This window comes from Salmo salar, chromosome 07, assembly GCF_965601325.2.
Source record: "Salmo salar chromosome 07, fSalSal1, whole genome shotgun sequence".
Classification (NCBI taxonomy): Eukaryota; Metazoa; Chordata; class Actinopteri; order Salmoniformes; family Salmonidae; genus Salmo; species Salmo salar.
Window position 1 is genome coordinate 43,766,739 of NC_138297.1, and position 16,809 is coordinate 43,783,547.

At 43.3% G+C, this 16,809-nt stretch overlaps 1 protein-coding gene across 2 annotated transcripts in view; it reads left to right on the forward strand.

Annotated features, from left to right (window-relative positions):
• The window catches only part of LOC106609203 (metabotropic glutamate receptor 8), a 248,869-nt gene extending 246,924 nt beyond the window's left edge, over positions 1 to 1,945 (forward strand). For both annotated transcript variants that reach the window (XM_045721976.2, XM_045721975.2), the window contains exon 11: positions 1,186 to 1,945. In XM_045721976.2, coding sequence (XP_045577932.2) covers positions 1,186 to 1,198 — 13 coding nt within the window. In that variant the 3' untranslated portion in view covers positions 1,199 to 1,945. The remainder of the gene's footprint in view (positions 1 to 1,185) is intronic.
• Positions 1,946 to 16,809: the final 14,864 nt, after the last annotated feature.

Consider the following 16,809-nt stretch of genomic DNA (forward strand, 5'->3'; position numbering starts at 1 on the left):
CACATACAAATGAGCTTCCCATTCAGCTTAACTATGTGTAACAGCTTACGTAAACTTCAAAGCTTTGTTGTGTGAGGAGCTAGTTGTGCCTCTTCAACACTACGACCTGGAAATGTTATTCTTTCTCCCGTGGAGCAGAGTGGGTGTTTAAAGCATTTATTTTATCACAGAGTTGATCTGGGTGTTCTGAGAGGTTTAGAAGGTTCTGGAATGTTTTAGCAGATTTAACTATTTCTTCATTACAGACCTGAACGCGAAGAAGTCTCACAGTCAGCGGTTTGGTCGGCTAGAATAACACACACACACACGCACACACGCACACACGCACACACACACACACACACACCACACACACACACACACACACACACACACACACACACACACACACACACACACACACTAAGACACACACACGCACACACACAATCACACACACACACACGCACTCGCACGCACGCACACACACACACACACGCACACACACACGCACACACACACACACACACACACACACACACACACACACACACACACACACACACACACACACACACACACACACACACACACACACACACACTAAGACACACACACACACACACACACTAAGACACACACACTAACACACACACACACACACACACACACACACACACACACACACACACACACACACACACACACACACACACACACACACACACACACACACACACACACACACACACACGAACAACAACACAACAAACAGCACAGGTCACTCACACATCTATTCCCTCATTGGCACAACTGACTGGACTCATACAGAGTTAAGTTTCACAAACCCCAGCCTGAGACATTATTTTCAAATGATAACTGCCTAGGGTTGATGTTGTGTGAAGAAGAAACTGTTGGAACGGTTTTGATTCCTACAGTTTGACATATTGTCTCATTTAAAATGCTTATATAAACAAGGCGGGTACAGGGCACCGTCTTGATGATAGCTCAGTGCCAGCGGTCCGTGGTCGCTTAAAAACAACTGACATTTACAACCAACAGCTACAGGGGACGTATAATGGACTTGATAAACACAGCCTCAGACCCCAGACGCAGGTATGCACTAATATTACGGTCAATAGGAAATATATATCCCTTGATATATTTCCTCTCCTCTCTTCCCCTCTTTCCCCTCCCCCCCGGCAGCTTCATCAACTAAGACAACATATGTCAGCTACAGTAATCATGCCATCTGAACATCTGAACAGCACCAAAGTGGAGGGAGGGCTGAGAAAAGGATCTGTCACTCAGACAGATGACAGACTGACGGACAAAAACACGGACAGACCGATGGAGCTCCCACCGCCACCGGTAACCAAGCATGAGACATTTTATATTGTTCTGACAGCATCAAACCTAATACCACCAGAGACGCGGGACCACAAAGACCAACCACCAATCAGTGGGCCCCGTTCGCTCTCTTCCTGCAAATCACAGCACTACGGTCCTGCCATAAACTTTGAACTAACCGTGAAGACAGCGGTTTAAAAAAAAAATCCACTGCAGGCTCTATGGTCCAGAGAAAAAAAGGAAGAAAAAAGAAGAAAAACGTAACAAAACAAAACTGTGTAAAAGTTATACATAGGTGAGATGTACATGGGAGATAAAAAGACATTAAAAGAGTTTAAAATTAAAAAATATTTAAAAGAGAAAATTGAAGAAACTACGAGAATCAACCATGATGTTTATTGTTATTCTACTTGTAAGTATTTTTGTGGTTGTGAAGATTTTTTCATTCTTGTCCCAGCTGTCGTGCGACCTTGCATACTCAGAAAGTTTGTTTCTTGTATCGAATGGCTAACTGAATGGGTAGCCCTGGGTTGTGAATCTGTAAATCCCCTGGTTGAAGCATGCCAGTTTTTATACAAATGATTTATTTATAATAAAGGAATGTTTTGCAAATGTATAGATTTGTGCTTATGCTTTTAAGATACAACGCAGACACTAATTGTATATGTTTTTGTTTATTACTCTATTAGTGACCGATTTGCTAGATTCGGTCTTCTGTAGCAAAATTTGAAATGGTGTTTTTTACATTGGATGAAAGTAAAGACTCAGAGCTAGAAAATGGTATATCATACACTACAGTTGAGGAACAATGGGAAAGTAATTCTGCTATGAAAGTTGATAAACTTGTAACCTCACTTCTGAGAAAATGGCCTTTGAATGTTTTGGTACATGTACTGGAGAGCTCCTCTTTGTCTACATTCATTCAGCATTGTTCACACCCTCTTAAGCTTTAGCCCAACCCATCTCTTTAAAAATTTGCATGTGAGGCCATGTACTAAACAACCACCGTTTTCAAGACTAAATGCTGGTTTATACTACGGGTGTGTTCTGGACGTTCATAAACTCAGAGCGTTGTCAGATTGTCCATTCATAAATTCAGAGCGTTTCGCTCTCGGAACATTCAAAGGGCACACTGGACACTCTGGCCAAGGAGTAGGGTTGATCTGAGCATTCTGTCCTAACAACAGCAGTCAAGCACCCAAGCTAACTGGCTAATGTTGGCTAGCTTGCTAGCTAATTCCAGACACAAATGAGCTCACTCTGACCATTTTACTTGTCCTATCAGAGCTGGTTAGGCTGTTTTTATGTTATCTAGAGCCTTGTTGACTGCAACTGTGCTGCTGGCAACAATTTAATTATGCTTTTTTGGCAGTTCTTACTGACATTGGTCATATTCAACAGGTGTTGAAAGTTCATAAATTCGTCAGTTATTCCGCGCTGGCACACTCACATGAGAGTGCTCTGAAATCAGAGTAGATAGCCAGAGCGAATTTACTAGCTACATCTATCAACAGTTGTCGCAGTGACATCATGAACGTTCTATTGAAATGGTTACTCTTTTGTTAAGACATGTAGCTAGCTAGCTAGCTAGCTAAACAATGAACCATAATCCCAACTTGTGACGTTACTACCCTGCATGAATCTGCAGGAAGCTAACCAGGCTATAACTAGCAAAGCTTCATTAAATAGTACCCGCAAAACACCAGTCTCAACGTCAACAGTGAAGAGGCGACTCCGGGATGCTGGCCTTCTAGGCAGAGTTCGTCTGTCCAGTGTATGTGTTATTTTGCCCATCTTAATCTTTTATTTTTATTGGGCAGTCTGAGTATTGGCTTTTTATTTGCAACTCTGCCTAGAAGGCCAGCATCCCTGAGTCGCCTCTTCACTGTTGATGTTGAGACTGGTGTTTTGCAGGTAGTATTTAATGAAGCTGCCAGTTGAGGACTTGTGAGGCGTCTGTTTCTCAAACTAGACACTCTAATGTGCTTGTCCTCTTGCCCTGGGGCCTCCCACTCCTCTTCCTATTCTGGTCAGGGCCAGTGTTCTGTGAAGGGAGTAGTACACAGCGTTGTACGAGATCTTCAGTTTCTTGGCAATTTCTCGCAGGGAGTAGCCTTCATTTATCAGAACAAGAATAGACTGACGAGTTTCAGAAGAAAGGTCTTTGTTTCTGGCCATTTTGAGCCTGTAATTGAACGCACAAATGCTGATGCCCCAGATACTCAACTTGTGTAAAGAAGGCTTATGTAGATATTACATAAAAAATCAGTTAAACACTGTATAGCCTCATAACATGATTAAAACATGAATTTTGATATCATAGATGGTCAGTCATTGGATCCACATCTATATCTATTAATCTGAGAGTGGTTACATTTCTCCAGGCCCATCCCTCAACGTTTTACCAAAACAGAGGTGGGGCAACCATTTTGTTATTGTTTCATCTGTGGATTTGCCCTTTGATATCTTGATAACAGCTGCATATTATCAAGATATCAAAGTGTCACCAACAAAAAGGTAAACAAATAGCCCTTACACAGCCTGGAGGTGTATTGGGTCATTGTCCTGTTCAAAAACAAATGATAGTCCCACGAAGCGCAAACCAGATGGTGATGGCGTATCGCTGCAGAATGCTGTGGTTAAGAGTGCCTTGAATTCTAATTAAATCACTGACAGTGTCACCAGCAAAGCACCCCCACACCATCACACCTTCTCCTCCATGCGTCAAGGTGGGAACCACACATGCGAGATAATTCGTTCACCAACTCTGCGTCTCATAACGACACAGCAGTTGTAACCAAAAATCTCCAATTTGGACTCATCAGGCCAAAGGACAGATTTCCACCGGTCTAATGTCCATTGCTCGTGTTTCTTCTCTGCAGTAGAGGTAACTCTGGGTCTTCCTTTCCTGTGGCAGTCCTCTTGAGAGCTAGTTTCATCATAGCGCTTGATGGTTTTTGCGACTTCACTTGAAGAAACTTTCAAAGTTTTGGACATTTTCCTGATTGACTGACCATGTCTTCAAGTAATGATGGACTGTCGTTTCTCTTCGCTTATTTGAGCTGTTCTTGACATAATATGGACTTGGTCTTTTACCAAATAGGGCTATCTTCTGTATACCACCCCTACCTTGTCACAATACGACTGATTGGCTCAAACGCATTAAGAAGGAAAGAAATTCCACAATTTAACTTTTAACAAGGCACACCTGTTAATTGAAATGCATTCCAGGTGACTACCTCATGTAGCTGGTTGAGAGAATGCCAAGAGTGTGCAAAGCTGTCATCAAGGCAAAGGTTTGTTACTTTTAAGAATATCAAATATAAAATATATTTAGATTTGTTTAACATTTTTTTGCTTACTACATGATTCCATGTGTTATTTCATAGTTTGATGTCTTCACTATTATTCTACAATGTAGAAAATAGTAAAAATAAAGAAAAACCCTTGAATGAGTAGGTGTGTTCAAACTTTTGACTGTACTGTATGTCTTCCTGAAACAAGTCACATTTATTGATTTTCAATTATGAGGACAAAGACACAGTGACAACAAGTGTAATGTAACATTCCCAGTCCAGTACCTATCCTACCACCTATCCCTCTACTGTATGCTGTATCTTGTTTCTGCCAATCTGAATCTCTACACGTTTCCCTACACCCAAGATGGCGGACCTTCCTTTTACGATTTCTTTACTCTCTGTATTAATTAAACCATCAATACAGGAAATCACTTTTCCTGACACACAGCAAAACAAATTCTTTCCGTTTTGAGCATAACGCATTTCTTTCATCGATTTTTCCTGGTCTTACAGCATTACAAACCTCTACCGCTCCACCGAGGGTTGTTGTCTTCCATACTGAAGTAGCTACTAGTGGAGAAGCTATCCGGATGACGAGAAGGCAGTGTGTGTGTGTGTGCACGCGGGCGTGTGTGTCTGGTCACCTCTGTGTGTGTGTGTGGTAATGGGTGTCTACTTGCAGACACTGAGGGCAGAATCCTTTATGTTTCTGAACAAGCCTGCTCCATCTCACTAAATGTTGAAGAATAAAAATACATGAGATCTGAGAAGCAGTGAGCTGCATCAATACATTCATTCTCACTGGAGAGGAACGATCGATAAAGCTGAAAGAGGAACACAACACCTTTCCTGTATACAACAACAGACGAGCATTGTATGTCAGATTAAAAATAATGAAAGTCAGGGCTTTGTTTAACTGATGTCCCTGTCGGCTGCTTTGTGTGAGTCCAACCTCCCTCTACAATGAAATGAGAAAAAAACTGAAAATAATAGGCCACGGACAGCACAATGATTTGTATTTACAACACATATAATGGGAAGCGGCTTGCGGGCCAAACAGCAGTTATTTTACAATAGATGAAATAGAGGACCGCTGTCTGCAGTTGATTAATGTTATTCTACAGCCCAATGCATAGCAAAAATACAGTCTTGCCTTTCCCATTCAAGTCTGACCATTATCATACTGACAGATAAGAAGTGGTAGTTGAAAGGAACATATTATAACCTGGCAGTGGTCCTGGGGGTCTAAGCCTGCCACTCAGCAGCAGACAGGACTCCGGGTCAGGGATATCTTTTCAGAGGGTAGTAGTGACAGTAATCCTAGTTATCTACCTGCAGGCTAATTCAATTACCAGTTACACAGACCACTGTCACTGTCAGGGACAAAAGACTACACGCACAACACCAGGAGACTGCTCTCTCTATCGATCCTCTCACACACCCACGTGGTTGTGACATCCGACAGGTGGGAGGGTGTGTGTACGTGTTTGTGTGTGCACTCGAGCGTGTGTGTGTGTTTATTGAGGTGAAGCAGGCAGTTGTCCTCCACTCTTGTCTCTCTCTCTCTGTGTGTGTGTGTGTGTGTGTGTGTGTGTGTGTGTGTGTGTGTGTGTGTGTGTGTGTGTGTTGTGTGTGTGTGTGTGTGTGTGTGTGTGTGTGTGTGGATGTGCGTGTGGATGTGTGTGTTTGTGTGTGCGTTTGTGTATGTGTGTGTGTATGGAGATGAATAGCGTGGATGATTCTGAATTCCAGATCAGAGTATGGATGTGGTTGCCATGATACCCTGACCAGTCGTTGGCAACACTGGACCTTTCATCTTCTCAGCCTCTCTCTCTCTCTCTCTCTCTCTCTCTCTCTCTCTCTCTCTCTCTCTCTCTCTGCTGTCGTGGAGATTCTGTTGTCCTAAAACACCCTCTTCTATACAGCACAGACATCAACAGCAGCAGTGGATAGAGCTGTTTGGGCCTCCCAATGTACCTATACATAATGTATGAACACTTCCATTTTCAAGCCACTTTCTTCAAACAGATTTTCAAATTTGTTCAATAGTTTGATTATCTGACTGTCTGCAAGTGTTGCTCCCATCCAAAACCTAAGGAGATATGCTTGTAATCTGAGTTTGATGGAATGTTGTATTCTTTTTTTTCAGGTTAGTCACACACTAGGGCCTCAAGGGAGGTTATTTCTGTGTTTGTATCTTTCCTTCCACAATAAGATGTTATCCGGACTGTGAGTCAGAATATTTCATTGTTTATGTATTCCTGCAGCCCAATGTACTATAGCAGCTCTCTTGTTTTAGGACCTGAGAACAGAGGCTCCCCAGAGGCTAGTAGAAGAGAAGAACGGGTTTCATCTCAAACCTACCGGTTGGCAAACCACACACACACACACACACACACACACACACACACACACACACACACACACACACACACACACACACACACACACACACACACACACACACACACACACACACTGGTCTACTTTTTCAATTTGAATAAATAGGGTGCAATTCTCTGTGGGAAATTTGATATAAACACATACTGAAGGTGTGTTTGCAGATGTGACCGTTTGGTACCAATATTGAAAACACCAAACGTCACATGCTTTTCATGCCCATGTTTCGACATGAAAGAAAAGTTTGTTGGCAATATTTCACTTTTAGTTATTTACAGTTATTTGATTCCTGCATGGTCTTCCGATGAGACTATATAAACATATGACTGTTTTGTGTTCCGACCAGCCTTCTCCGCTCAGACATCGTCGACGGCAATGGAAGGACACCTGGGATGGACGGCGAGCTGTCAGAAATGTCACACCTGCCAGTCAGCATTCCCCTCCGTTCCCTGCCGCTCCCTGCCACTCGCCACATCGCTCCGGTGTGTTCTCCCGTTAATGAGGGAGCGTCCGTTAGAGAATACCGTTAGCGTGTTTAAACAGCGGAACGAACGGAGCCCAGTGCAGCCGGTGGGCAACACAACAACGCCTGTTTCTGTTTGCAGCCTGCACCGCACCAGGAGAATACTGATGCCTGCCTGCTGCCTGCTTCGTGCAGCCTGCCTCCCTTCCAGCTGCTAGCCTGAGAAATTAGGTTTGTCATATCGACTGTGTCTAAGGAAGTTATTTCATTAAAACGGTGGCTGGCGTTTTCGAGCGTGGTGGTGTTATGTAGCCTTTGCTGTGTTGGGTATGAAGATGTTCAATAGCCTAGCATGTCTCCACTAGGATCAGAAAGCCTATACAACGGCTATGTGTGTATCATAACAGACCATCTGTTTCTGAGGTCTGTTTGTATGCCTTAGGTCGCAGCTGTCTTTCAGGACGCACTACATTAAAAGATAATCTGTTGTGTGCAGATATCTCGAGACAAATGTATGTTGTGTGAATGTTGTATTGCAATAACCTATGTAGGTATGTGTATCTGACAATCACTAAAACAACTAAAAGCAGGCTGCCTAATCCCTGCCTGGGAGAAGAAGAAAAAAGGAGGAGAAGAGAGAAAGAAGAGAAGAGAAAAAGGGGAGAGAGGAGAGGCTTCCTCTGGGGATTGTTGAGTGCTTTGTCCAACTGGACTGAGCGTCAGGAAGCTGTCTGGGTTAGTCCAACTGATTTTGATTTGAAGTGAGATGTTCAGCACATCTAGGCACGTCTATTTTCCCCCTTCCCAAAATATTAATTTCAAAACACATGTCTCACATGAGCATAATTGGTTTCATTGACTGTGCCAAAGAGAGTTAATTTCGGGGAATGAAAGTGTTGTACTAATTGTACTAATTCAGAGGGCGATACAGCAGTCTGTCTGAGGTTTGTCACGACGCTTTGTCTCTGAACAATGAGAGACTATGCCACTGCTGGCTGTTCTACTGTCTCTTTCCACCTTTTAATATTTGTTGATGAATTAAACAGCACTACAGGGCCACGGTCAAGTCCTCTCAAAATGTTACCCATACACTCTACAGAGTATCTTCAAAGACTGAGCAGTTCTTAAAATACCACTCCAGGGATGTTTCTTTTGGCTGCGTTGTGCTCTGTGGGCTGAATCTACGGTGTGCTTATCATTGGAAACTTCAGGCCAGGTTTACACACAGAAATGAACTGTTGTCAAGCTCAATTGATCAAGTTACAACAACTGCTGAGTTAAACAATAAGTGTTTACCTTGACCTTCTTGTGATATTCAAAACTATTGATCTTAAAGTAGGCCCTGGCTGCAGGCTTAAGGAGCAGGAACACCACAGACGCTTATAAGCCCGAGACCTTCGAGAGTAGAGGATCTTCTGTAAAAAAAATAAGGTGCCTCTTTGAATTTCACAGCAATCAATTGGCTAGGCTCAGGCTGGCAGCCACACTCTCCAAAGCCACTCTATCACTGCAGCTAGAGGCGGGAAACCACAGTGACTGTGGCTAGGCTCACTTAGTCCTGAATGCTGCCAGTTAAAATGCATGGTTGTGCCCAATACAGGGCGGCTGGTACCGTTTCCCATTATTTTATCCTCCAGGGCTTTTTGAAAGCTGTTGTTTGAACTTGAATGGATAAGTTTGTTTTGGAGAAGCTGAGTGTGTGTGTGCCCGCGTGCGTGCTAGCATGGGGGTGTGTGTCTCTTTCGTGTGTGTTTTGCGTTTCCCTGTCTGCCCATACATACATGTACATTACCTGCCTGTTCTCGTAGGTCTAGAGGCCAAAAGCCTATCCTCTTGGAGAACATTTTACCCATCAGGTATTTGCTTTAAAAGCTCAGGTCCATTATTGTAATGATGTTTGATACTGCAAAATGGAAGCTGCCGCCGATTTGCACGGTGCAATTTTCTACATATAAAACCTTGTCTGCCCATGGGAGAAAATTAGGGACATTTCATTTAATGGGCAGAAATGGAAGATGGCTTTTCAAGGACCATTTACAAAGTGCCAACAGGCATCTGGCTTGGCGTTAGTTATTGGTCATGTCAGGTTGTGCCTGCCAGCTCGGAGTGGTGTGGTTAGTGTAACGAGGAGCTTTGGGCAGCACTCATGCACTTTGTGGTGAAGTTTTAATGAAGGGACCTGCTGTGAGGCTGTAGCAGGTGTCTAAGAGGCTGTGACGAGGCTGTAGGGTTCTAAGCTTGGGCTGTTTTGGGAAGGGTGTTGGGGAAAGAAGCCTAGGTAGTGTGTTCATGGGGACGAGATGGTACACAGGCCATTCAGGTGTTGGATTCGGAGTAAACTTTGAACATTGAGATATTAAAGACATGATAGATCAGACGCATAGTGTATGAGGAGTGGAAGAGACTGGGTTTTATGTCAGAAGGTAATGGGTCTCTGTAGAAGGACAGATGGCTTTGGAATGTGCTGGGTGGACGGGAGGAGATCACAGGACAGCTATAGGGGGAGCGGATGGACATCTGTGGATTAGGCGAAGGAGGGGTTGAGGTCAGGAGGTCAGGTCAGATCCCCTGAAGGGAGTAATAAGGGTTTATTATCCTATTACCCTCTTCCTGTTGAACCATAAGATGTAAGGATTGGAGAGAAGGAGGAGTGTCTAAAGTGGAGTATATATACTTGTGATGGTGAGAACATGTTTTTGTCTGAATTACAGCTGTGTCGACCCTTTGGGAAGAATTTAACTTGGTTAAAGCTTCTCTAGTGTCCGTGAGTTATTTACTCTGAAAAATGAGAACCTAACAGATCAATGCACAGCAGGTGTACACACGCATGCACATAATAGACTAGTATTGGGGTTATTAAGGACAAACATCCTGACACAGCCAAACCACCTAGTTTTACTTTATATAGTGTATGTGGCTGATATGGACTCAAATGAAGTCAGTTTATTACTTCACCCTTTGTCTTCCTAGAGATATAATCAATACTGAAGCCTGTTGTTCTGAAATAATTGCAGCAAATAAAGTGGCTATCCACAGTGTGTCGGGTGTTTTTTTTCACTATCTGAAAGTGAAGTTAGGATTCAAATGTATGTCAATTGTAAAGTATTTTGGTCTTTTTTGTTATGTGTCTGACCCCAGGAAGACTAGCTGTTGCCAGGACATTAAAGACATGCTCTGGTACTTTGGCAACTAAGAAAGCATTTTTTAAACCTCCAGCTGTAAACTGGATGTGTCAATGTGTAGTTCATACATGCATAATATATGAGCCAGCCTCCTAGCAATTTGAGTTCTAGCCAATCACCTTCAACCCCTTGCATTTGAGTGACAGTTAGCAAGAGGCCTGCCCAGCGTTATCCAAATAGGTCACAGGGTGGGCCCAACGGCTCAGTGAACACGGGAGGGAGGGAGGGAGGAAGGGAGAGAGGGAGAGAGAAAGAGAGAGAGAGAGAGAGAGAGAGAGAGAGATAGAGATGCACATATCTGCACAATATTCGACGACCACTTTTGGATTGTGAGTGTTATTTTCAGAACTACTGACTAGAAATTATTCAAAAGTACCAGAGAATCTCTTTAAGTTCATCATATTTCAGAGAGCAGGTTCTGAAGAGTAATTTCTTACTCTTCTGTTTTCCCTAAGTGATCCAAAATGTCACATGAGATCATTGCTGAAGATGGACACTGAAAAAACCTCCATACTGAACGTATGGCATTTCAGAATAATTTGTCTTTGAAATGCTTAAATGCACTTTCCAAAATTCAAGGCAATTCAGTCTAATGGCACAGGAACAGTTTTGCCTTGAAGTGACAAGTTACTTAATTCTTAAAAGTCTAAGCCTTTGGGGGTGCTATGTTTTGTTTTTTTGTGGGGGGGGGGGGGGGGGGGGGGGTGGTAGCTATTTGATTTAATTGGTCATTAGTTTTGTAGGCCAAACCATTCAGATGTGGAAGGCCGACCTCGGTGGATGCACTGGATTGAAAATGCAGCCCATAAAAAAAAACAGACAGGATTTGATGGGAATTTTTTGGTATTATGTTCATTAAATTTCACGCATGGGTCAATCAACTCTAGGGGTAGCATCTAGCCCAAGATGACAAAACCAGTCTGCATTTAGTTTCGACAGTTTGTGTATGACTCACTAAAGGCATTTTCATAAGCACAACTATTTATCATGCAGTCCTACTGCTTGTTTACAACTCACTGTGTGACTCATTTTGGTAAACACAGGTTCATTTAGTTTACATAATTCATCTACATGGCAAAGAAGACATCATCTAGAATTCAGCATCTGACACACAATTTACATGACGTCATCCCACATTAGTTTATAATTGCCTGAGGTGCTGCAATGGAATTAATGGTCAGTATTTTTTGCTATAAATTTCATGGCATGCCCCCCCCTTCTCTTTCTCTCGCTCTCTCTCTCTTTCTCTATCACTCTCTTTCTCTGTCTCTCCGTGTCTCTCTCTATCCCATCCATTCTTTCAAGAAAATGCTGTCTCAGGCGACAATACAAAAACTCCCATAAGTGTTCAATTGGGTTGAGATCTGGTGACTGAGACGGCCATGACATATGGTTTACATTGTTTTCATGCTCATCAAACCATTCAGTAACCGCTCACTCATGCCCTGTAGGATGGGCGCATTGTCAATCTATGGGGGCATAGCCATGGTAGCCAAAATAATGGCTTGCCCAGCATCTTTTACATGACCCTAAGCATGATGGGATGTTAAATGTTTAATTAACTTAGGAACTCAGGAAGCACCAGCTTTCAATATACTTTGTATCCCTCATTTACTCAAAAGTATTTCAGTTATTTTGGCAGTTACCTGTATCTCCCTCAGGGTGTTCTTATGGCTTGGATGACATCAGAGAAAACACATCTGCCAAGTCTGACATCCCCTGCTGTGTGTGTGTGAGTGTGTTTTTGAATATGTGTGTGTTTGCATCCATGTGCTTGTGAAGGCACGTTGCCACAGAGCCTGTTCTTCATCTACCTCTCATTTTCTAGTTCCATTGGGACGGTCTTGTCTGAGTTCACTTTGCACGGAGAATCAAAGGCATGTAAACTTGTGAGACAATCCAGTATCAGACAGTGGTTCAGCATCAGCAGGTCAGCCTTGATTGACGTGCAGAGGGAGTCTGGCCAATTATAGTGGTAAAGCTATACAGATCAGTATAGTACAGCACAGCTCCCCATTAGTTAGGATGTGTCCCAAATGGCACCCTATTCCATATAGTGCACTACTTTTAACCAGGGCCCATTGTGCTCTGGTCAAAAGCAGTGCTCTACTGTATGTAGGGAATAGTTTGCCATTTGGGACACAGCCAACGTTTAGGGTGACTCATCATGATGATGGTTGCTGACAGATACAGATAGCTCACATGAAACATCTGTCTTCACTTTTGTCTCACCAACCTGTTGTAGGAAAACTTTAGTTGAGTGCACTTATTGCAGCTCCCTCTGGATAGGAGTGTCTGCTAAATTACTCCAATGTAATGCAAACACCACATATGTGATATTTTCACAGAGAGGGTATATTTGGCCCTCCTAGCAGCCTGACTCAAACACTCATTCATTAATTCTGACTGCTGGGCTCACATGCCCTTGACTGAAGGACCTGAGGGGTGTGTGTGTGTGTGTGTGTGTGTGTGTGTGTGTGTGTGTGTGTGTGTGTGTGTGTGTGTGTGTGTGTGTGTGTGTGTGTGTGTGTGTGTGTGTGTGTGCGCGGTGTGTGTGCGTGCGTGCGCGGCGTGTGTGTCTACGTGTGTGTGCGTATTCTTCCTCCTCCCCCTGGCACACAGGTCAGTAAGCAGTAGATGAATAGTGTTTTTGTTCAGCCCCATGTCACCTCCCTGTCACAGCTGTGAGTAATGCTGTGATGTCCTGCCCTGGGCAAAGCTCTCCTTCACAATATCCCCAAGTGATATTTGACGATCACTGCAGGGGCAGATGAAGAGACACATCCTGTGGCATAGTGTGTGCGTATCTGGGTCTGGGTGTGTGGGTGTGTGATAAGGTCGGGTGATTTTCTCCATCACATTCAGTGATTGAAACTGAATGACAATGATTAAATGAATGAATAGAACTTTAACGTGGCCATCTTTTGTTCTGGCCCAGAAGAACAGTTCAGATGCCGGAGTCACATGCTCTTTCTTCTCTGTTTTTATTATTTTATTTCAACTTTATTTAAATAGGCAAGTCAGTTAAGAACAAATTCTCATTTACAATGATGGCCTACCCCCGGCCAAACTTGGACGATGCTGGGCCGATTGTGCACCGCCCTATGGGACTCCCAATCATAACCGGATGTTATACAACCTGGATTCGAACCAGGGACTGTAGTGACGTTGCATACACTGAGATGCAGTGCCTTAGACCGCTGTGCCAATGTATATTGTCCCCCTCCTCACTTCTGTTTAGACAGGAGCTCAGCTATAGACCAGTGAGGTAGACGGTTCTGGGCCTATAAGGTGGTTGGAGGTTCTGGGCCTATGAGCTTGATAGACTGTTGTGAGCCTATAGAGGCAGGCAGACAGGTCTGAGCCTATGAGGTATATATACAGTTCTGGGCTCTGGCCCTGTGAGTCAAACAGTTCTGGGCCTGTGTCGCAGACAGACAGTTATGAGACTCTAGTAAAATGGGTGTACTAGGCAGACAGCTGTCTGCCACTGAGGGAGGTAGGAAGCTCTGGGCCTATAAATCAGCCAGTCCTGTGCCTGTTGTGCAGGGTCATGGCTGGCAGGTAAACAAAGTTGGTCCTCAGAGATCCTCAGTGCATGTGACCTGCTCTGTGATGTATGAGTCACACAGCCTCACCACAGTTATCCACAGCCTTACCCACCCCGGGACATCATTAACCTACATCTGGGGAGAGATGGAAGGAGGGAGGGAGGGGAGGGAAGGAGAGAAAGAGGCAATAAGTCAAGGAAGGAGTGAGAGAGATACTCTCTTAGAAACAAAGGGTTCTAAAATGGTTCTTCGGCTGTCCCCATAAGATAAACCTTTGAAGAACCCTTTTAAGTTCCAGTTAGAACCCTTTTAGCTTCTAGATAGCACCTTTCTTTGTGTAGAGAGGCAGGACAAGAAAGACAGGGAAGGAGGCAGGGATATAGGCAGGCAGGCAAGCTCCCAAACTAATATTGCACACTAGACACTTCCTCCTGTGTGGTCAACAGCCTGGGGATGAGGTTACTCATAAACAGGAAGGCAGGCTTTCCTTTCATAAGGGAGTATTTTTCCCTTTCATAAGGGAGTATTTTGAAGGCACCTTTTGATACAAGCCCCTTATAAGCAGGCGTTGTATATCTTATGCATCTGCAATCACTCATTATTACCTATTCTCCTCCAGCCACTAAATTATACCACTGAGTAGTGCTGAACCTTTGACATGTGGGCTGCGTCCCAAATGTAGAGCTGTGTCCCTCAAAAGTAGAGCTGATCAAAAGTATTGCATGAAATAGGGAATAAGGTGCCATTTGAATTGGTTTGTGGCTGCTACCAGGGAGACAGATCACTATTCTGCTCAGGTCTTGGTTCACTGGTGCAGAATCAAACAGATGTGACACGATATGAAGAGTTGATGAAGAGGAGAGGATGTAAGGTTTGAGGTGTCGGTATATCCTCTGATGCCTCTGTCCTGATCTGTCTGTGTGCAACTAGATTAGTTTGTAGTTGCAACACACTTTCATATTGCCAGCAAGCTGAGTGAATACAAAATTCACAGCGTGCATACCGTATCCGTAGATACAGGAAGAAAAAAACACAAAGGAAAATGTCAACAAGTCTTATTTTGCATAGTACATCATAAGCGGTTAATGTATGATGATGCTGATGCGGCGTGGGAGGGTGAATATCAGTCACGTCTCTGTTCCACTCGGAGGTCAGAGGTCAAAGGTCTGTAACTGACATAGAAGCAAGCCGGGAGGGTTAATTAGTACTGTTATTCTCAGCCTCATTTTAAGTGTCTAAACAACCATTTAACACACACTCTTATCATTGAAGTAATGACATGGGCTTTCTATGCACATGTTAATAAGCTTGTCAAGTTGAAATAATTGAGAAAATAACCCAGAGTAGTTTATACAGTTTGTTAGAAAGTGTGAATGTGTTAACCTTTGAGGTTCTAGTTTAGCTCCAGTTGCTATAGTTAGAGGATGGAGACAACCATTGTAATCCATTAATATGCCTGGGAGAGCGAGAGGGATGTGGAGAGTTCATTGTATATGTAATGGAGTGTGTACAATTATTACTATGAAATTATTAAGGGGCGCCAGTTCTTTCTCTGACAAAATTAGTTTTCTTAGAAGGCTTGACTTCTGAAGGTATGAATTCTTTGAGAATCAATTGGAGTTCTTTCCCAGAACTCCCAGTTATTTACAGAATGATGTGTAAACTTAGCAGCTGTAGCAAAATTACATGCTCATATATGGTTAGCCGTGTTCCAAGCTTTAGGTTACCATATGATATTTAACTGTTCATTTCCATGGAAATTAATTCATAGTAGTTTCAAGTTTTCTTAGTCGTGTGTACAGGATACACATGCAAACACCATCCAAAGAAATGCTTACTTGCAGGTTCAACAGTGCAACAACAATAAGAAATAAGAAAAGGTAAGAATATGAACTTAAAGTAAATGGCTCAGTAGAATATAATAAATATTTTAGCTTAAGTATAATACAGGAAGGTACAATTTACAGTACAATATTTCCACGTGTTTTATGAGTATTTAGCAATAATATATAAGAGTCTGGTTGCAACAGTGATGTGTGTGAAGCATGAATGTGTGTGTGTTTGTGTGTGTGTGTGTGTGTGTGTGTGTGTGGATGAGTGTATGTCTGTGTGAGTGTGTGTGCTAAGGTGTGGAGAATCAGTGCGGGTGGTCAGTCCAGTTCAAGTGTTCAGCAGTCTGATGGCTTATAGATAGAAACTGTCTCTGAGCCAGTTGGTATCAGACATCATGCTCCGATACGTCTTCCCAATGGTAAGGGAGTGAACAGCTCGCGGCTGGGGTGTGCACCAGGCCGTGATGCAACCAGTCAGGACGCTCTCAGTGGTGCAGCGGTAGAATTAGGAGAGTACCTGGGGTGGCATGGCAAATTTCTTCAGATGTCTTAAGGAGTAGAGGTGCTGTTGCGCCCACTTGACCAGGGCCAGCTCCAGCCTTTTGGGCACCCTAAGCAACATTTGGTTGGAGGGCCCCCACACCAAGCAGGCATTTCTTTTTTTGTGGCCCCCCTCTTGACAGCAGAGAGAAAAATGTATGTTTTAAAGCAAGTTTTGCCATGGGGCAGATATTTTTTTTAACACATTTCATG